Here is a 22,759-nt window from a genome sequence, read left to right as displayed (position 1 = left end):
TCACGATATTCATGTCACTGCTGATGGAAATCAGCGCACTTCGGTTGTCGGTCACGTTAACTTGCGAGCCCTTCGTTCTCTTCTCATCAGTGTTACTCGTTTTCGAACTAGTGCTAATGCCGTTAGCTCGAGCTGGATACGCAGGCTTGCCGTCAGCTTTCCATTTAGAACACTGGCGAATCCAATGACCTTTCCCCGAACAGTATTTGCACGAAGTGTCACCTTTTGGTTTCCTATTCTTCTGACCACCGCTGTTTGTGGCACTAAGAATGTCACCAGCTTTTGATTTAGGAGCAACATTACGCTCATGAAGGATCAATGCCGATGAAACATCTTCAAGTTTCTTGCTCTCGTTTGCCTTCATAAGTAAGTAGCTAGACTTGAACGATTCAAAACGCTTTGGCAAAATGTGTAACACTTTTGACACAAACAGGAGCTCAAGAAAATCTTCGACTGTTTGGATGTTAAGCGTTTTGAGGCCAGCTGCAAATTCGCGGTTTTGATTCTTCAATCTTGAAAGCACGGTCGGGGCATCCTCGGTATCATCCCATTCCATACTGAAGAAATCCAAACACTGACGAAACAACTGATCTTCTGCTTTGTTATCGAACTGCTCGATCAAAATGTCCCACGCTTCCTTAGCTGATAATCTTCCGGAAATACGTTGATGTAGATCATCACTAACGCACTGAGAAATAACTATTTTTGCCTGAGTTGTGGATTTGTTGAATTTCTGAAGTTCTTCCTTTTCGGCTTTAGTTGGAGGCTCAGAGAGGGTAGGCTTTTCTCTCTTTCCCTCGACGATATCAACCGCGTCGAACCACTCTAGAACGTCCAACACTCGATCTTTCCACGTCGGCCAATCTTCTGCTCCTTTCAATGGTTTTATACCTTTCACGTATTCCATTTGTAGAGCTGGACGAACTCGATCGAAAGATATACCAAAGAAATAATACTCTTAAGACAGAAAATTACGTCAGAATAAATTGTTCTTGCCGTGTACGTAGTAGACTAGATTTCCTAACACTGTTATGTACATAAAACGATGCTGGCGACCATAACCTCTTGAATTATTCTCCCAAGTGGAGGTGTTTAGGGATTATCTAAGTAAAACTACGGCGAAAAACGAATTTAAACTATAAAATAATCAAATGTATTTCTCATTAATGTTTTCATGACAAGGAACAATATTGGACAACAAAACAGACAGCTGATAGTAAATAACATTCATATCATCTGTAGTATGACTATTACAAATAACAAAAGGCAGGCATTTTCAACAAAATTAAGCTATATTTTTTTAATTGCTAGTATAACACAATATACAGCAATCTATCTTTTATGTGTTCTCATTGGTTCACTCTCAAGAAAGGAACCAATCACAGACATTTTTAGCTCATGTCTCTTAAAAAAATGGCCTGTACTTTTGGTAGGTAATTCAGGGTAGAGTACTATTTCTATTGGGCTGGAAAGATAATAAGCATAATCAAAGTCTAAAACAGTTTTTTCATAATTAAACCTAAACAAATTAAGAAAATTTACAGGGATTAAGCAGCTACTAAAATATAATGAATTAGAAATTATTGCAATAGAGTAAAACTCCAGTATGCAACTAACTGTCTCGTATACTATTTACTGTAAGTAGAAGTTTTTATCTGAAAAAATGAAAATTTGAATCGGGGGTTGTGACGTTTCATTATTATGTATGTTGGAGTGGCAAGAGGTGATGTAAGTGAACATATTGATAACCATTTCACTAGTATACTTAGCTAGATAAGACTTGGCAGGTATAAGCAACTCGGTATGATTGATCAGCTTTAATTTGCCACAAGGCAGATGATGAGAATATATCATGTGCAGAAGTAGCCTACTAAATTTCATAAACTCTAATTAATTATAAAGAAGTACCATATCGACGTCCTTCGGCCTTGGGTTGCAAGATTTATGAGTCACATTGTCAGACAAAGTTCTGTACAAAGAAGCTATTACTTAATCTGAAAACATAACATTTAATACCAGCCTAGCGTGATTAATGAAACTGTGATGCACCCCTGGTATAAAGTCCATTAACCACACGTCTCCACTTCACCAAGTTGTAATAAATGACAACTTTTGGTGGATGAACTGTCACATCCACAACCTCCCAGTCCAGTTACACCAGCTGCCATACAAAACTACAATGGCCCTTTTGAAAATAATTGTAGGAATAAAGGTCCATAATAATAATAATAATGTAATTTTTAATGCTGCGTGTTTGAGCAAATCACACTATGAGTGCTTCAAGTATTGCTAAAGAATCAAATGGTTCTGGTTATAATCAGGGATATAGGCTTGTAAAAGGCTAGACAGTTTTCATGGTGTGTAAATATGTGCTAGTGATGATATTAAAAAAGCTTCAGTATTTCAGTATTTCACAAAAGATATGATGGTGATATATTTCTTGTCGCTGCAATAATATCTGAACCACTACAGGTGATTTTTAAATCCATTGAACAACCAAATGGCTAGATATTGTTCTCCCTTCTTTAAATATCCTGAGTGTATACTCATTTTCTTCCTCACACATTTTTATTTTATTACTTTTTACTATTTATTATTTATTATTCCTATTATATTTACTTTTTTTTATTCCTCAACATTATCCTCCTGATTAGGTGTAAATCAATACACCGTCTTGTAATGTGATACACAGAGCTGGCCGGAGGGGTTGCGGGGTCCCTTACTACTTCACAAAATAATTTGTATTTTACTTACTACCGGTACTGTTAGAAATATTTCATCAATGGATCAATCATATCGCATCTGACTTAGCCTAGAGAGGAGTATCCTGGGCAGTGGACAAGTCCTGTTGGCTGTTGATGTCCTTGACAGCCTAGTCCATGATGTCACCCACATGTAGGATCCTGGGAGGCCAGACATAACTTGGAAAGCAGATGTGTGTGGTTAACAAACCAGTCCTACGCTTACATAACCTGTGTAATAGATCTGGTTTTTACCTCAACTTAAAACAGTTACATTTAAAGTTCTTATTTTTCTCCAAGTCTAAAATAGGAAACAATTTATTTTAATTATTTCCTAATACAACCTACAATGAAACCTTCAGCTCCGCTTGAGCTGGTTACAACAATCAATCCAATTTACTTCTCCGTTTAACAAATAGGTCAGTATATCAATACCTCAGATTAATGACGTTTGATTTATCCTTGCAAATCACATTTTGTTGTAATGGTTGATTTATTCTTAATCTTTAATATCACTAAATGAACATAAACATGAGAAACCCTCTAAATCATAATATTACAGAAGTAAACACACCCTAAAAAACGGCCAAACAAGCTGCTTTGTCAGTGCAATTGAGAGTGAAATAAGTCTCAACTTGTGTTAATTAGTTTAAGTGAAGTATAGGGAAGTTTGGGTTTTCTGTAGTCATCTTGAGTAAGACCCAAGTCTAAGACTACTGCACTTTTCCGCTTTTGTTCTTTACTCAACTAGTTGACATACTACTATAATCCAATTTATGGAAAGTTATTATTGTGTTTATTACTATTTAATCAAAAAGAATTCTTATATCACATCAGAACAGGGTGATTTGGTGATTAACACTTTTGTTGCTGCTAACTCTGTAACTCAACCTGAACTGTCATTTTAGTGATACATTACGACTCACTACCTCTACCTCACTCAATGTATCACATTAAATCAGGCTGTATTGATCCACACCTTAATTACTGCTGTCCCTACTTGAGATTACCTTGCTTCCTAAATCCTACAACAAAAATTATATGTAGGCCTACACTTTTATTTTATTCCTAATGGATACCGAGTGATAGGGTGCTAAAATATGGCATTTTTTCTCAAACTGTCTGTACTTTAGTTTGCACCGTTGTTCGCACCCAAACAGTTAGAGAAAAAAACACCATATTTTAAAGCTCTATAACTCGATAACCATTAGGAATTAAAAAAGTGTAGTTATTTTCAAAACTAGTTTGAAAACTTTCGGGTTTTTTGGAGGTTTGGTCATTAATTTATATATTTTGACTGGACTATATGCTTCTTATTTGGAGTGATGATTGAACCAGTTTTGTTAGCACATTTCCAGCGTTGTTACACTGTTACATACAAATTTAGAAAATGAAGTTAATTTGTTTATTTTTAGTCTTGTCATGTTGTAGTAATTTATTTTTTACTTAGAGACCAAAGGAGGTAATTTTTATTGGGGAGATAAATTAACCCAACTTAAAATTTTTGATATTTTAGGTTTAAAAGGGGGGGGGGGGTGAAATAAATGTTTCACTTGGAACGGATTCGATGGATCAGATTCTCTCACTAATCATAACCCCCCTTCAAAAAAAAAAAAAAAAAACAAAAAAAAACTGCTCAAAAGTTTTTATAAAACATTGCTCAAGTAAACATACAATACACAGTTACGATTTGTAATACATCACAGTAAGTGATAATACAGATTTTAGCATTATAACTAATTACGTTACAGATAAGTAAGCTTGGTATACTAACCTGGAAAGATCTAGGAGTGTAGGGCAACCAGTGGTCTAGGTCTATAGGTCTACCTACTACATGTCTGCTAGCTATACAGTATATCATACGACTACTATAGTATCATAATAGTGTGAAACCGTGAAACTGTAGCAAGCTATACTGTAGCGGTGTGATTGTAAATACAGTATCATGAGTATTGGTGACTCAGTTCTTCAGTTGGTAGGCTGTATAGACTACGTTATGAAACTTTCAAAGTAATGGGGCCTTCATAACTATTATAAAAGTTACAAATTAGTTGTATTGTACTGACGTTGTTAAGATATACGAGTAGATGTCCCAAGTCCTGTGGTTGAAAGCGTAAAGTATTTGCGTGGTTTTTGCATTTTTAGTTGACAGTTGTGGTATGATAAAATGATGATATATGCTCAGTTTTATAAATGTATTGGGGTCGCCATAAAGCACATATGCAACAGCACATTATGTGCACTCCAAATAATTTATACTTGTTAATGACTAAGAACAACATTTCCATAGCTAATTCAAAGGATACGGTGTATGGAAAAGCCATAAAGCATAAGGTTAGGTTGGAGGCTCTGAGCACAGAAAACATCATACTATTGTTTTCTGTGCTCTGAGTCAGTAGTGCCGAGAGCGATTGCGATGGATAGAGATGGCCGGACTGTGAGATCATTAGCAACGATGTCTTGGGTTCGTGTCCCGATGGCGACCGATACCTAACAAATCAGTAGCCCTACAATACCAGATTAACCATTTCTTTACTCGATGAGTCTCAAATGACCGCCAACGGGCGCCAACTGATTTATTAAAAAGGCCTGGCGTTATTGTTAAGCTGATAAAAAATTGATAGTTGTTACTGTACCTGGCAAAAAATGAAGTTATATGAATATAGAGTACTATCTTTGACTATTGACTCAACATTCAGTATCCAATAGTCAATGGTACAATATAGAGTAATGAGTAGTAGCATTTCAATAGAAGTGTTTGCTTGAAATTTATGTCAGTTGTCAGAGTGGGGCTTTATGGCCAGTCCGGAAAACATATAAAAGCGTTAACTTTGTCACATAAATAAATTAAACTGTGTAGCAAAATGAATCTGTTAAGTACCACTCTAAAGTTTATCCGGTCATAATAACGGCAGTCAACATGCATAACTGTCACTACTGTTTGTAAAGTGACGAAATTATATATTTATGTATAACTTCAGTATACTGTAGAGTGTAGACCAAAACAAATACGCTTACAGTTACTGACATAAATTTGGCATAAAAGCTATCAAACTATTTGAGACTGTTGACGATAGTTTACGGCTAACAATAATCATAGGAATTGTCCAACTGTAGTAACGATTCTCGTTACCACTGACAATGACGATGACGAAGTTTGTCAACATTATATGTTTGTAATGACACCTCTAGCCGAGGAGTTTGAATCTCGTAGTGCAAGACAATAGTTATGGTTAAACATAGCACTGTGGTGCGAGCTGGTTTACACCGGAATTGTTTATTGCCAGACTATTTCCGTTCCGTGAATGAACGTCGCCTTCGTCTTGCAGTCGATATTCGCTACTTTGACTGCAACCGAAAACTGACAAAGCACCACCAGATGGCTACAGAGACGGCGAAAATATTGACACTGTCATTCTCTTTGAAGTAGGTGACGATCGTAATCGTCAATAGTCTTTTAGTATATTTTTACTTTCTCTCCCGATACATAGTGTACCTGAAATTACTGATTTCGTTAAAGTTCGAGTTTGAGTTTTCGATGGAAATATCTGTTTTGGGCCTTCCTGAACCCAGAAAAGAGGTATCAACGGCATCCCTAGGCCTTATTTATTTTTACTTTCTCCCCTTATATGGAGAAAGTATTGTTTACGTCAAGTATGAGTTTGAAGTGGTGTGTATCTGTATGTGTGGATGTGTAGTGTACAGAGCTACAGAATACTGGTGGTCCAATTTTGATGAAATTTGGTATGTAGGTTCTATTCTATGGTATCTCTAGGTATTTTTTTCTGAACTTTTGATTTTTAATGGTAATTTTTCCATAAAACCCTATAAAATAACGGGAAAAAGGATTTTCTCGAAAATGGCCAGAACGATTTTGGTAAAAATTTAGAATGTTTTAGCCCTTTAAATTCTGAACAAAATGGTATAACTCCCATTCCTACAAAAATTACTGTTCAAAAGTTATTGTACATTTTGTTATTTTCCCATGAAACCCATAAAAACTGGAAAAAATTATTTTTCGAAAAAAAAACCGTCTCTGATTGAAAATTGTGTGTTATTGTCCTTATAATTATAAACAAAATAGTTCAAACCCTCATTCCTGTAAAAATTAAAAGTTCAAAAGTTAATGCAACTTTTGTAATTTTTACCTTTTAAATACCATAGTTAGTTACTCTCATCGCTTATCCATGATAAAGGTTGTTGACAAGCCAATGGGAGAAAGTATGTGTCAGATTGCTGATACAGTTTATTTTAAGGTTTGTCTAGAAAAAATAAGCCTCCTGAAAATTATTCCAAAATTGAGAAAGGCAAAGAAGCGACCTAATAAAATAAAAATTTAAGCTAGCGCGGTTACTAATGCTCAGATGAGTTTTTTTGTGGTGTCGTCAATTAAAAGGAAAACTACAACCCCTCAAAAAAAAGAAACAAATAATGCCAAATCGACAAAAGTAACAAAACATTACGTTTCTATTAACCAAGACATAATGTATTTAACTATATAGACGGTCAACCTTTTTTAGTAGTTAATTTGAGTGTGCTTTTCAAGATGTATTTTAATATATCTTATATAAGGGAGGTCCAAACCTTGGTCCTATTGCTATCTTGTCACCTTTAATTAGATAGTAGCATAATAATTAATAGATCTATGACAAATAACACCTTGGTCCAGCATAGATCCAGCTATGAATCAACAAAATCGTTTGAAGTTATAACATCGATTATAAGGTGACGTAAAGTAATTATATTTTTCTCGTGTGTTCCAGTTTCAGAGTAACACTTAAGTTACATTGCGCCCAGTAGTTGTGTGCTAGTTGTCGACGCAGTGGATATACAGTACTGTATGCTTACTCATATACATTACATTAGACGAGGAGAGAAAAGCTGAGCAAGGTTAAACATTGACCCTGATATGAGAGATATCGGACTGTGATGAAGACGAGAGGCAGAGGTCAACAGCCTACAACTGGGCTTCCGGGCGACGAGAGATGGTGGCGCGTGGCGAGTCGCGAGTCTGGACAACTTATGCAAGAGATTCCCAACTAATAGGCATTGTTTCTGAGAAGACGATCTCGCTTAAAGTCAAATGAATCCATGGCTTATGAGGATTGGCCACAAGGAACCAAAAATGAGAAGTTTAGCGAAGAATGTGCAAATAAAATGTTGTGCTAGCAGGACAGGGGCGAAGTAAGATGGAATAAGGAATAATCCAACATATTATTTGAAGCATTGTTGAAGTTGAATGAAACGCCACCTGTAGCTACAAAGGACAGAGACAGGACAAAGGTCAACTCTGCAAGTAAAGTCTGACTCCAGTCGAGACTCGACACACGACCGACGCGCGTCTATTTTATGTCCGCAGTAAAAGTAAAAAGTAGGCCTACCGTGTATTTATGTGTTTCGTCATGTGTAAAATTTGTGTACGTGTTTTCAAAACTTTAAGACGCACCTAATGGGGAAGTACAAGCTCTTATATTAAGGACTGATGATGGCGATTTAACATCGCCGAAATGCATATCCTGCAATAGGATTCTACAGGATCGACCGGCGGACACAGGTAATTTAACCTTTTATTGATAAGGAATAAGTGACGAAAACACAGACTAGTCTGTGGGAACCACTGGACGTGCTGATTTTAAAAGTCGAAAGTCATGCATCAGAAATGTTATTAAATCCATACCTATCATTTATGCACATGATACAATTCTAAACGTACAACGATAGTCAGTAGATGGGTTTGTTGATGTTTCAGAGACACAATACAGTAGTCACATGTCCAGGGGTTGTCTACTGTCACTTTATAACGACATTCAAGTGTTTAGGTTGGTAGCAGCAACCGATCGATAACAACTGCCAGATAACTGAACCAATCTACCGCTTATCTGGAGGTGAGCTTATAGCAATGATATTTCGATCACAACATGCCTTCTCTTTGTAGAGATGCGTCAGCGTCAGATCACATTGGTTATACAGGGGGGCTTACCCACAGTTGCTTTGATTGGGAGACGTAACACAGGATTTAAACTCAACACTCGCTTACAACACAGCATTAATCTTAACCCAGAAAACAAACAAAGAACACAAAGATTAATGACAAACGGAAGGAGGAGTGGAATGGAAAAGTGTAAATAATTTAACAATTATAATTTAATAATAATAATATTGTAATAATTTAGTTACAAAACAAAACAACGATTTAGAAAAAAAACTTAAAAATTCAATTTTGATAGGTAGTTATGTGGTGTAGAGGTAATGTTGGTGTTGAACATGATCGAACGATTAAATCCCAACTTAATTTGATAAATAAGAATCAACCTTACCAAGATTATACAGTACAGTATGCATAAAAATTCAGACGCGTACGTTATTTCTGGGTTGGAAGAGAAATGTAAGACAACTTCGAACGTAATTTTGAGATATGAGATCATATAATGTAAAGCAGTACACACGAGACTGGTAAAGAGAAAACGAGAATTTTATGTACCTTGATATTCTCTGAACAAATGTACACTGTAAAACTGTCAGTGTGCAAGAGTTCTCTACGGAATAAGAAGTAGGCTATTTCACTCATGTGCATATGAAATAAATACACAATTTCAATAAATGTCGATGCTGATGTTAATATCTATTTAAAAGCAAGTCTTCAAAATAACTGGTTTCGTCTTAAGAGAGTGACCATTTTCGAACATTTTGCTGAGAACGAAATAAATAAATGTTTAATACTGTAGTTTTTTTGCAGTACTGTAGTTTAATGTTAGTTTTTAGGGAACTATTATAAACGCTGACCAAATATTTCGTTGTGAGTTGGAATTTGTTCTTTTCTTAACAAAAAGTGAAATTTTTTAGTCCAAACCAAACCGGTTTGACAGTGGACGCTGCTCGCGACACAGCCAACACACACACACACTCAACAACTAGTTTGTTCCTCCACAAGTGACAAATCCCAAGCTAAGTAAAAAATCTGTTTCAAAATTGTCATTTACTTCATGAAATCGTTTAGAGAGTAAATTTCCTGTAAACCTATAAATTTCATAACCCGAACGGTTGAGTAAACAAAGGTTGTCACACATCTAACTGTGGCTCGTTGTCGGAATTAAAATTTAAATATTTAAATATCAGTAATTCTAATTGTGTATAAACTAAATATCAATCCCTAGCAAAGTCCATCTATTAGGACTTGAGGTTGGTTATAAAGAGAGATTTTTTTATAAAGAGGATATTTAAATAATTAGCATCACGAATAACCAACCGTTGAAAATAAAAGAGTTAAATTTATCATGTACAATCACAATATACATTGTAGCCAACAATAATATACAGTAATATCAATATTTTATAATATTTAGGCTACTGAACTGCTCAATGGAAGGTGTGTGCCTTATTTAGAAGAGGTACAGTAAAGGCTCGATATTTAAAGGGTTTGGATTTCAATAATATAGAAAAATAGATATAAATTAATTATCACTTCCTCGACCATTTCTCAGTACACACTACTTTTAAAAGTCAAAACTCAAAGTAAAACAATTGAAGTAGGTAATGATAATACTAATTATTATTAATTATTAATAAACGTATTATTTTCAGATGTTAAAAATAATTAAGTATTTTGTTATTCAGGTAGGAATATGAAGGTAGAAATAAAAAAACACTAACGACAAGGACAAAACAGCTTTGTAGTTGCAATTCATTGTATGTATTGAATCTTTGGTATTGTGTTTACGATGATCAGCTGATTATTGCAACTCTACACGTCTACGTGACGTCATACCGATCACTTTGGATATGAGTAAACATATTCTAATGTTTTGACGAGCGTTTCATTTCCGGTTACGTTTGCGTATGAATTCGTTGATGTCGACTTGCTTCTGTACTGTTTTAGAGTACATTTTGCAACGTATGCTTTACAATTCGATAATTATTATTTTACACTAATGATCATTTTACAAATTATATAGTTTTTTTTTAGTTTTAATCATTAGGCGTCAGTTATGAACTATGCAGTGTTAAATATGTACTGAAAATAATCAGAAATGAGTGGTGCCGACAAAATAACGCATTCTACATAAACTGTGCAGAGAAGTATATAAAGATTAACTTAAACTGATACGAACGGATGATACATTAAAGGGAGTATGCTTAATCTATGGTTTGACCTAGTAAATCATCGAGCAAAACTCTTTATCGAATACTTAAGTTTGTTTTCGTTATTGAATTTCTTTTTAAACTACGTGTTTCATTAGTTTATTTAAACATTGAAGTTGCTTTTAATATTAATACAAGGAGAAACACGGAGTATAAACTACAGTATGTGCGTGTATATTATATACGATCTAGAAATTGCATTTAGGCTAAACTTGTTTCGTCATTATATATTTTTTTTTTCGGATTCAACATATTTTTCCTATAGGCCTATTTACCTGACAACGTGACCTTCCTTGCACTGATCATAGTACGCCAAGTAGCGAATAGCTTGGTTTACTTACTTTTGCCGCACTAAATCTTTTTTGCCACACTTCAGTATTCCAACCAAACAACACAAAACCATGTGCTTTTATTAGGCACGTAATATGTGTACACTTGAAAATGAGTTGGCAATATTTAAATATACTAAGACTACGATCAGCTGGTGCAGCGTTTCCCATTTCGTTCAACGTTTGGATTTAACCTAACCTAAAAACGTGTATAGTGTTTGAAAGGCTAAATATTTATATGCTTTATTGTAACTGTAGGAAAAATATAATGTCTAACACGAGTGCAAACACAAATTACACTGTTTTTATATTGAAATCAAATTAGTTGTGATCATTAATAAAACAATCAAGCCTGTTGTGTAATAATTAGGAGTTATTCACTTTAAATTTTCGATTGTAGTTCGTACTAAGAAATAGTTTACATATTTGTGATTTTTAATTCGTATAAATTATTACTGTATATCGAGTCTGAGGGAATGTAGGCCTAGTGACAGTCTCAGACCAAATCTGAGCAACTCGCCGAGAGCATGTTGATACGAAGGTACAAAGCTCCGTAAGCCACTACTGTACTGCAGACGGCTGTTGGGTTGTTACATATTATGCAAAACCCCAGAATTAAACTACTGTACTGTGAACAACCCTCAACCGGGCGGGGGAAGGAGGTCAAACTTTGTTTTGTCCCACACTCACACTGTACACCAACAAAGTAGATACAATGTATATTCATGGTTTGTGTAGTTACTTTTAATCGCAAATAATCCTACCTCAACGAAAACCCAATCAAAGAAGGAAACCCAACTTATCTGATAGCAATAGTTTAACTGGGCGAAAAACGTACTCAACTGTCTTTACAGCAAATAAGACAAATTTTATGTCCCAACAAATTTGGTCAATCTAAGAGACGATAGTTATGTTTGTATATACATCCAGTTTAGGAAATTTTTATCAAGTTGCTTTTGATTAATGGTTTATTTCAATGAGCCTGAATCCACTGATCTAAACAATGATAATTCTTGAAAATGAAGTAAACGAATACCCTTCTGTAATCTCCGTAAAGTTAACTCAAAGTAAAAGCGGGGGATTCGACTTAATTGTTTACCAATTAGAAAAACGAAGCGGCTTCTTTATACTTCACTGTCAGACCAAAGCGAAGATAGACAGTGATGTGACGACGGTACAAGTCCTAGTGGCGAAAGCCATATCAATGTCCCTAAGATAAACATGTACCGGTACGGTTAATTAATCGATGAAAAAACTTCATAGATATACAAATCAAAACCTAAACCTTAACCTCGGTTGGGTTGCTAGCCTAGTGGTTAGCGTCTAGGACTTCGATATGTGAGGGACGGGTTCAATCCCCGGGGGCACATCCACTAAACATTTAATCCCTCGTAACTTCTCTTGTGAAATGCCACTGGCGTAGAAAAAAACCCATATTTATATCATAATCTTCGTGAAATATTAATTTAACAGTGGATTAGGAAATGCGCAAAATTGTACAACTGAACGTGAAATACATTACAAATTTTTTTTAGGCGCATTAAACAATTTCCTTTTAATATTTTCTGACGGTCGTGCAAAGTTGGGTTGGTTGGATGATTTCACCCCGTTGCGTGATGCGGAGGTCAAGTTCACGTTTTCTTAAAAGTCGCACTACAGGGCGAGGGTTTGTGGGTTACTTCCTCTAAGTAATGGTGGGAGGTAGTGAGTTTAGCAAACCTCCAGTAAGCAAGTAAACCGCTCCGTTAGTAAGTTTCACACGTATCATACGTAAATGCTAGTGTAAAAAGGACGTTTGATGTTGAAACTTCACATAATCATTTTACTGGGTTGTTTGGTCTTCAATTAAAACAAAAGATTTTAGCTAAGTTAAAATTTACTTAAAACAATTTATTTAGCAAAATGGTACAGTATAACACAGATATTATCATTGCATCTTGTAGAAGGATATAAAACCGCAATAGGGTCGTATAATGTCCACTTAACCATGATACATTTACTGGAAAATTAAACGAAGCCGGATTAAACTAGTACAAGAAAATAAATTTATTCTAGACCAAAGAATGTATTTTCCTCTTTTCTCCAGTACCAACCTTCACATTGGCTTGATTCCAGCTGAGTCACAAAGGTAGAGTCAATTTACAACAATCACTTTATACAATTATTGTTGGGCAAATTGTACTAATATATTGTAGTTAGAACAAAGCGGTAAAAGATACTCTGTGACAGACGTAGAAGTGTTGGTAATGATAGGGTAACACGTTTCAATACATAATTGAAACTATTTTAAAAATCACATTGACAAGAGTTAAACAAATAAATTACTGGGGGGGGGGGGGGGCCTAAATAGAATAAACGTAGCCAAGGCATGAGTTAAGGGATTAGTTATTTTGCCTTGGTTGAATATTTATGGCGGTGAAGCATCAAATGGAAATTGTTAATATCACACACAGCAATATGGCTAAATAGGTTTACATAAATAATGTCATTTGACAAAAATTCTGTAATTTATTAAATATAAAAAATCGGGACATCTTATGTAAGATTGAAGTAAAATATTGTACCTTTAGATCTCACCCACACACACGACTGAAAGAAGATTTTCTATCAAGTCAATAAGGTACGGAAAATAGGAAATAATTTGCCATGTTAAAATAATTCTGATTAAACTGTAATACTGTATAGGTCTTATCAGTGACGAGCATTAATAATATTCAAGTAAATAGTATATTTCATAACAAGAGTAGAAAGTGAGTAATTGCATATTTGAGATCATATTATGTTTAATATGGTCGAAATATGTATAATCCCAATTTCACTCGTGCTTTGAACGTTACTTTTCGCTACACTACAAAGACTACATCAACAGTGGACCGATGTATGATTGAACCGTTATGATTGTGGCCAAAGACTACAATCATACATTGACTATTTCAAAATTAAAATTAGGAACATTGCAAAACTCATAGCATTTTTAGGCTGTGCCTCCAATATTTACTTTGGTAGTACAGTTTCGGTTGTTAAAAATTGAAACAGTTGACAAAAGAAGGACACATCTTTCTTTGTTTACGTCGGCAAAATTCAAAAAAGAGTTAGCATTACTTTCGCATTGTAATAATCATTCTTTTTCCGCAGTAATAAATGTAATGACGAATTTTCGCAGCTGATAAACATGTAACAAAAACGGGTCATTCCACAGTATTGTAGTGATAAAATTAATCTATAAGCAAAGATTACATATGCTACGCAAAATATGCTGTAAGTATAAAAGAGGGAGTTTGTATATATATATATATTTGGCATCGATAAACTCAGACACCGCTGAACCGATTGCCACGAAACTTGGTAGATTTTCATGGAATTGGTTTATACACCATCAATTTCGTGATCCGTCCAAACGGCTCCGCCCCAGTGGCTCTGGAGTTTCCCATGTTAACCTTATGAAAAATGGAATTAATGAATCTTAACAGCTGTTTCAATTAAACAAGTTGGTTCTGTTCTATGATGTTCAATAGAATTAAAGTTACAAGGATTACCAACAGGGTGCAGCAATATTATTTCTTTTACATTTATGACAACAGCTAATTTGCAACCAAAAGGTGAGTGAGCATAGCGAACGAACTTCAACCTGGAGGCGAGTTAGCGTAGTGAACGAGCTAACCTGAAGGCAAGTGAGCGCAGCGAACGAGCTCCAACCTAAAGGTGAGTGAGCGTAGCGAACGAACTTCAACCAGGACGTGATTGAGCCATGCGAACGAGATCATCTTGAAAATTAAGAAGTTAAACGGGGCAAAGCCCGCGGGTTACAGCTAGGATAATATACATTTAATAACGCCGACAGCTGTAAAGAACCTTGAACAAAAGAATCTCTTAACAGTTTTTTTTATCTCAATAAATATCTTAAAATATATATAGGCCTGTATATATTTAGGAAATTATATCAAAGCAGCACTGAAATGACCGGATATATCGCACAGGTTAAGTGTGATGGTAGAGATAACTCGCAAGGTAGATCACATAACGAAGTGACACATTGCTGGCAACAGACGCCGTCTATGATCAGATATCAAAGTACGCTAAGACACGTAGCCACGGTCCAACACCTCGCAGGTGAAGTGCGAGAAGTGGAAGTAATCTAGTCTACATCGCTCCGGCTTTATTCAATTTACGTCTGCTGTATTTAGATTGCCAAGTCGTCCAGGAATTATCGACGAAGTTTTGAATTTTGTTGATAAAAAAAACTTATTTCTACAGCTCACGCGATACCAAACATACTCTTACGAGGTGTAAAAAACAGTTTGAAGAGATCATTGTGTTCAGACACAGCGTCATTTAGTGCACTGATGACCAAGGTCCTAGAGCAACCCAGTGGTCTCGTAACAACCAGTAACACGCCACAAACATGCCACGTCACGCGAAACTACAGACAAATTAAACACAAATTGGATTTTCAGAACTGAGCCCCATTTGGCCATTGATAATTGGACAATGGTGATGGCATATGCTCTGGAACTCATACATTACCAGGGCAAACGGTAATGACCAGTAGGTCATGAGCGTATGTGCCTGGTCTATTACATCGGCAATTGTTTATCAGGAGTCAACGAGTTTGCGGATTAATCAACTTACTTTTATCATTTCAAATACTCGTGTGTAGTCTAGATAACGATTTTTCAAGAGCTTCAGGTCTAAACCTTAACCTTGCACAATGTTCACTGACGACTGATTAATTAAAAATCTCAATTGGTTGAGTAATCGAGTTATGGAACTTAGATGATTACGGATTCGCAAGATAACAAATAATACTTTAGTGCCATTGTGCCATTTACATAATCCTGCACAACGGTAGGACTTCAGTAATAAACAATGCTCGCAAGTTTTACAAAGTGAAAACCTCTTCAAAACCGATGATAACCACACTCAGTTGTCTACTGAGGATTAACCACATTTGATTTATTAAAGTTCATACACTTTCACGAATGTTAACTCAAGTTTTAGTTTACGCGTTCTTCACACTGGGATGAGGGTACAGAAGAGAACAATTTAAGTTCTGTAAATACATTGAAAGTGTAAACATTAGGGGTTTATTTTTGTTGCTTTGCAGACCAATGAATATTGAATTTTAAATGCTCCACTTTGAACATTTGGACGTCCACAAGACGTAGCCCGTGACGAAATAAAGGATTGAGAGGTCAATATATTGGCCAGGCTCATTGTATGCTTTTAAATACAATTTCAACCTAATTGGATCAGTAGTTTTAGCGTCCACTGGGAATAACACACGGAAAGACCTACAGAAACCATTTCTTCTTTATACTATACTTGACTATACTACGTTATTGTTGAACTATGTACTATTTGCGAATTATGAGAGTTAAACAATAGGTATTGCCAGTTGAATTACACCCTAGCAGTTGAAGGCAATCAATCAGACTGAGGCGCATGAACTCTGTCTGTAATCAGGTTCAAAGTGCGGGACTACGGGGCTTCAGTGTTATCAAGCTTTCGACCTCCTGTCCAGATATACATACAAAACTGAAACATTGACACTCGTAACACGAGCATTGCAAGTTGAATAGATTAACTCTCGCGGAACTAGGGCAATCATCGGGATGGCTTGTGGTACACTCATTAACCCAATAAGTGACGATAAACTACATTTATTATACTATTTATCGAACTAATTCAACATTTGCCTGTTTAACCAAATAAGCCATTATCTTTAATTGCCCTCAAGGAAAAATCACTCCTGTTCCCACGTTCACATCACCCGTCTCAAGCCTTGGAGCTGGATGTTTCATGATAAACTGGGGGCTTAGATGCCAGGCATCCCTGTTTTCTTTACTTCATTGCCAATCTGCTATTATGCATTGTTGCATAGTAATATATGAGTATTAGTGTCAGTGGGAATTCATTATGATTAAGTCTCAACATTGGGGTTTCCCAAGCTCAAAGAGTATGTATTGGATAGTAAAAATATGTTTCGTTTTATGGCAATGTAGGTTTGAAATTATTTTTCAATGCGTGATTCCAGTACCTAAAAATTAACTATTCCTATAATTGACAAACATTCAAGGAAATAGGATCTGTAAAAAAACAAAAATCCGTAGACCTAGAATGCATACTGTACTACTGTAGTCGGACCTACATTTGAGCTTCTAATAATACCAAGTAGAGTCTTATTTACAATAAATTCTCAAAACACTAACCCTCTTTTATCTATACAAATATGCATATAAATTATCAGTAGCCTAATGAAGTAAAGAAAACAGGGATACCAACATACAGGGTGATTTGTACTCAGTGTGACAAAATTTTTTTGGTGTAAGTACAAAGTAAATGAAGTGTGATGATGCATATCAAATGTTCCAAGTCTAAAAATTAGCTTCCCAAAAAATTATTTTATGTTTTTCAAAAATAACCATGTTTTTTAAACTTAATACAGCGATTTCTCAATTACCTGTATATGGATTTGAGTAGATAATGTAATTTTCGTGTTCTACATTAAATTTTGAACAAGAATAATAGAAAATGACGGAGGATCAGTTGTTAAAACTCCATTGTAAATAGATTCAAAGATAAAAATTAAGATGTTCGATAAAAATTTTAAAAAACAATGGTCTATTGCATTTTTCACACCCTGTATACAAGAAAGTGTCGGAATATGTTAAAAACTGCGCCATTTTATAAGCTTTCCAACGATATACTACACTATTGAGGTTTATGTCTGCTTATGTACGTACGCTTTAATGGTTTGAAGACTACAAAGCATGGTGTCTTTAACATTTAAAACACAGAAAGTCGGCATGTATTAAGCAAAAGTTGTATTTTTGTTTCAGCTTAAACAGTAAAAACGGTAAAAATGTTCCCTGTTTTCTGGTATTCAAACCACTAAAACAAACAAAAAAATATCTAAACCTTAATAGTGTAGCATATGGTTGGAAAGCTTATAAAATGGCGCAGTTTTTAACATATTCCGACACTTTCTTATATACAGGGTGTGAAAAATGCAATAGACCATTGTTTTTAAAATTTTTATCAAATATCTTAATTTTTATCTTTGAATCTATTTACAATGGAGTTTTTACAACTGATCCTCCGTCATTTTCCAATATTCTTGTTCAAAATCTAATGTAGAACACGAAAATGACATTATCTACTCAAATCCATATACAGGTGATTGAAAAATCGCTGTATTAAGTTTAAAAGCATGGTTATTTTTGAAAAACATAAAATAATTTTTTGGGACGCTAATTTTGAAACTTGGAACATTTGATATGCATCATCACACTTCATTTACTTTGTACTTACATCAAAACAATTTTGTCACACTGAGTACAAATCACCCTGTATAACTTGGTTTTGTCGTTAAACAAGTGTCTCACGGTAATTGTCAAAAACCACCTGTACTTAGTTTACAGAGTTAAAGTAGAACGAAATGTTAAGTTTTTTACTAATCCATTGTAAGTTTTTCTTTAAAAACTATATTTTAGGTTACGAAATTCAAGCAACAACAATGGCGACTCAATTCATTGTTTTAATTTACTTATTATTTTTATTAACATAGATTTTACACTATTGACTTTTTACACAATAAAACATTTTGCACTATCTGGACATTAATTAACCAGTTTGAGAACAATCTTCGCTGTCCCATTTATGCCTCAGAACCTATAAATCTTCAGTGTCCATCCTATATACTGCAAGACTAGTGCTTCCACACAGTAATGCAACACTTTGTTTTAGAATACTTATTTATCTTCGATATAAGGTTTAGTGTTAAACTTTACACAATATCGTAATACAGTAATACCCAGTAGATTGACTATTGGATACTGAAGTAGTATCCATATTCAAAGGTAATACCAAAATGTCTACCAGCAGATGATTTACAACAGTATAGTGGTGTCTGGTGTTATGGGATTTGAAACAAAAATCTTATGGATTTCCTTATAAAACACAATACGATTTCTTGTACGTACACAAGTATGATTGGGAGTTACTGGCTTTGGTTGAGCCTATTTAATTCATTCCACAAACAGAGTTGTTTGGAATGTAGTTATTATTTCATAAATCAATTTAATCTAGAAAATCGGTTATAACCAAATGGTACCATATAATATATTAGAGGTATTATAAAAGGAGTGCACTAAAGCAAATTAATTATAAAAGAGCTTGTGCATTAGTATGCAGCTTACAATTTAGGGTCCAATTAATAGAACCGTAATAGGCTAATTGGTTTTAATTCGTTATCATTGGGCTATTCATTAACCAGAGATGAGTGTGGTTAAGGAATAGTTTGTTCTGATCAGTTAACAAGATTGAACTCTTTAGAAGTGCCAGCGTGTTGGGGATTAAACTTGATAGTATAAGGCGAATAATACCAGCAAAATACCCCCGCCGCAGCAAACCTGCAGACTTAGCGAATTTCCATTTGCCTGATTGGATTTAAACTAAAATGTCTCCTTAAAAATATCACATTTATTCCCTATTTAAACAGAATTAGTTTAATGAGTGCTTAGGTTTGCTGCAACAGGGAGGGTAAAAAAGTTTTTTTTATGTAGAATATTAAAAGGTACTGTGGTTTCCTAAGAAATTAATGTATTTTCCAACTTTTATCAAAATATGTTCATAAACAAGCAAACTACAACAGTTGACTTATTCTCCATAAGAATAACATGGGAATTTTAAAATTACAATTTTTTTGAATTTTCTCCGTAACAATTAGGCGCATAATAATGCTTCAATATACTAATTTATTTGTTTTTTTAAGCTCTACAAAATGGTTTTAAAAGAAATTGTGAAATTTTGTGTTTTAAGGGTCTAAAATGGGAAAAACCTTTTTTTACCCCATAAAACCCCCATAAACCCCCGTTCCCATAGTCCGATCGTGCTTGTTCGCGAACTCATCCAAGTTTATCCCGCCTTACACCTTCAAAAACCACCTTCAAACCACCTTTCAAAAAATTTGAACGAATGGTGTTTTTGGCCTCTGGGGGCAACAAAATGAAAAAGTAAATCGGTCCCGGGCTTAGGTCTTACTATGAGACCTACGGTAATAGCTACTTCAGTGGCAAACCTATCTGGCGAAACAACACAGTGAGCTTCTCTATTACACTCGTAACTGTAAACATGAAAATGCAAACTTTGGTTCAATTTGCAGAAACATTATCCAGTTGTGAATCACAATGCTGCAATTACACATCAACTTGTGTTTGACCTTAATTGCAATTATAACCTTAGACATGAAAATTAATTGGAACGATTTAAATACAAGTAAAAGTAGGTTCTCCTATGAAGACGACCTTATCTACTCATAATCATCGTTGTTTACAATACCAAAGTCCAATGAACTGAGTCACCCATACAGCAAAGTTACACACTGTATACTGTAGGTATTCTACTGTTATGTATAACATTGTGTCAGGTATAAGGATTACTACAGTCAAACAAATATTTATCATTCAGAGTTTGATATGATGCTGGAGTTCAACGAACTGCAGGACAGAGTAACACGTGGCTGTTGTCGTCAATCTATGAATACAGTAGAACAAAGGTTCTGATACAAAAATCAAATATTCAAGTTGATAAAAATAAGTTAAGTCAAGTTTTATAAACATTAAAGCGTTGTTTGAAATACTATGTCTGAAATACTATGTTGAACTATGTCAACTGGACAAAGATCAAAGGGTTTACAAGAAACTTGACTGCAGTACTGTACAATCTCTGTATTGCAGTGATACATAGTATTGACTGTAAGAAGAAAACAAAATGTACAGCCAGTTTTATAATATTGAACTAAACCGTCAACCACGAGACACGTGTAAACTGTATGCAGTAAACACTAGTGGTAATTGGTTGTAATATAAACAAACCCATCTAATAATTCTTAACGAAATTGTTATATTTAGAATAGAGGAGTACATTGGTATGTGTCCACGTGTGTAGTAGTGTGTGCGCGCGATGTACCTGCAATTGTAGGTAGTATTTTGGTTCAACTACAAAAACAAACGTTTAAAATGTAATATTTACCAAAATTACAGTTTTTTCAATACAGAAGTGCAACGAATTGTGTCCACTATAAACCACTTGTAGATGGTAGCACGTGTGTATAGTACTACTGTGTTGTGTATACTAGTATCGTGTATACCAAAAGTTCATTGTTTAAACTGATATACAAAATCCTTAAAAATAACGTTTCTCAAAATGTCAGTTTTTAGAATACATCGGTGCAGCGATGTACCCACTATATACGGTACGATACTTGTGGAATGTGGCACGTGTCTACAGTACTGTGTGTTGTGTATACTAGCATCGTGAGTGGATTAGCATCGTGTAAACCGATAGTTAATGGGGTTTAACTACAGTATACAAATCAAAATAACCTTGTTACATATTTTTGGAATAGAATAGTGTAATGAATTGTGTCCACAACTTGTGGATTGTGTATTGTACTGATACTACTGTGCATTGTACTGGTACTACTTTGTATACTGTGTACGTACTCTCCTCCGTTTGAGGCCCATGACCAGAGCCTCGGACCACCAGTCGCCCTCCTGTAGACATACACAGACACACGCACACACCAGCCACTACACACAACACCGACACAAGAGACAACCAGCCTCCGCGATACCGGCCGCGCTACTGCCACTGACTTATCTCACACTCACACACACACACACACAACAACAACAAGTTAAATATAGCACCGGTTATCTCACTGTGTTTACTTCCCCCACTGCCTCACTCTACTGGAGTCGCTGTGCCACCTTCCACGTTACAAGGATACTTCGCAATAAAGTTGTAGGCAAGACTTCCTTAACACGATTTGGTAAACAACATTGTTACGTTGTTATTGGTAAGCCAAAGTCCTGTTGAAAGGTATGCGGCGGATAACACCTTTGGTAGAAGTATTAAGACGAGTGTAGAGTGGGCAGAAAGCAGACTCGGAACGTAGACAGCACGTTGTAGATTCACGGAAAAGTTGACAACACACCAAAGTATTCGAACATCTTGAATCGATGTTTCATTACAAGACTAATCAAATCAGTCGTTCTAGGCCTACACATACAGAAATTGTTATTGAGCGAATACAAAGAAATCGTCTCTGAGCGAATTCCGTTTGGCTACTCTCAGTGAATTCCATTGCTATTAATTGGACTCTTTTTTTCTCATAATTTGACAGACATATAGATGGTTATAGAGATATAGATAGTTAAAAACTACGGCACTGATACACTGGTAGGGCACTAGGGAACGTACTTTAAGGTAAAGGTAAGTGTGTCATGAACGATATGATTATACAGGGTGGCTGAAAAGTAACTTGCACCCCCCCTTAACTTTTCAACCATTTGAGATATTTGAAATCGGTTTGCGGCAACCTTCTTAGATATGAGGGGCCACAATAACTATGGTCAATTTTGAAAATTTTGCCCTTAGAGGTAGCGGGGGTAGGGGGTAGCTCAAAATTTTCAAATGACAAGTATAGTCGAGTTTAGTATCATTTTACAGGTCTTGACGAAACATAAACATTGACATAAAGAAAAC

At 35.2% G+C, this 22,759-nt stretch overlaps 1 protein-coding gene across 5 annotated transcripts in view; it reads right to left on the bottom strand.

The window, feature by feature from the left end:
* The window catches only part of LOC128988465 (rho-related BTB domain-containing protein 1-like), a 56,423-nt gene extending 34,580 nt beyond the window's left edge, over window positions 1-21,843 (bottom strand). For 2 of the 5 annotated variants that reach the window (XM_054409772.1, XM_054409782.1), the window contains exon 1: window positions 4,516-4,549. Coding sequence is in view for 1 of the 5 variants with exons in the window: in XM_054409791.1 (XP_054265766.1) it covers window positions 21,715-21,735 (21 nt within the window). In the remaining 4 variants the exon portion in view is untranslated. Of the gene's footprint in view, window positions 1-4,515; window positions 4,550-21,714 lie in introns of those variants that run through there. The other 3 variants (XM_054409809.1, XM_054409802.1, XM_054409791.1) reach the window with 2 other exon arrangements.
* Window positions 21,844-22,759: the final 916 nt, after the last annotated feature.

This window comes from Macrosteles quadrilineatus, unplaced genomic scaffold (genome assembly GCF_028750875.1).
Source record: "Macrosteles quadrilineatus isolate MER2022 unplaced genomic scaffold, UCM_ALF_1.0 Scaffold_1__1_contigs__length_201487025, whole genome shotgun sequence".
Taxonomy (NCBI): Eukaryota; Metazoa; Arthropoda; class Insecta; order Hemiptera; family Cicadellidae; genus Macrosteles; species Macrosteles quadrilineatus.
The sequence above is the reverse complement of the archived record's forward strand: the minus strand, read 5'-3'. Positions and strand labels throughout refer to the sequence as shown.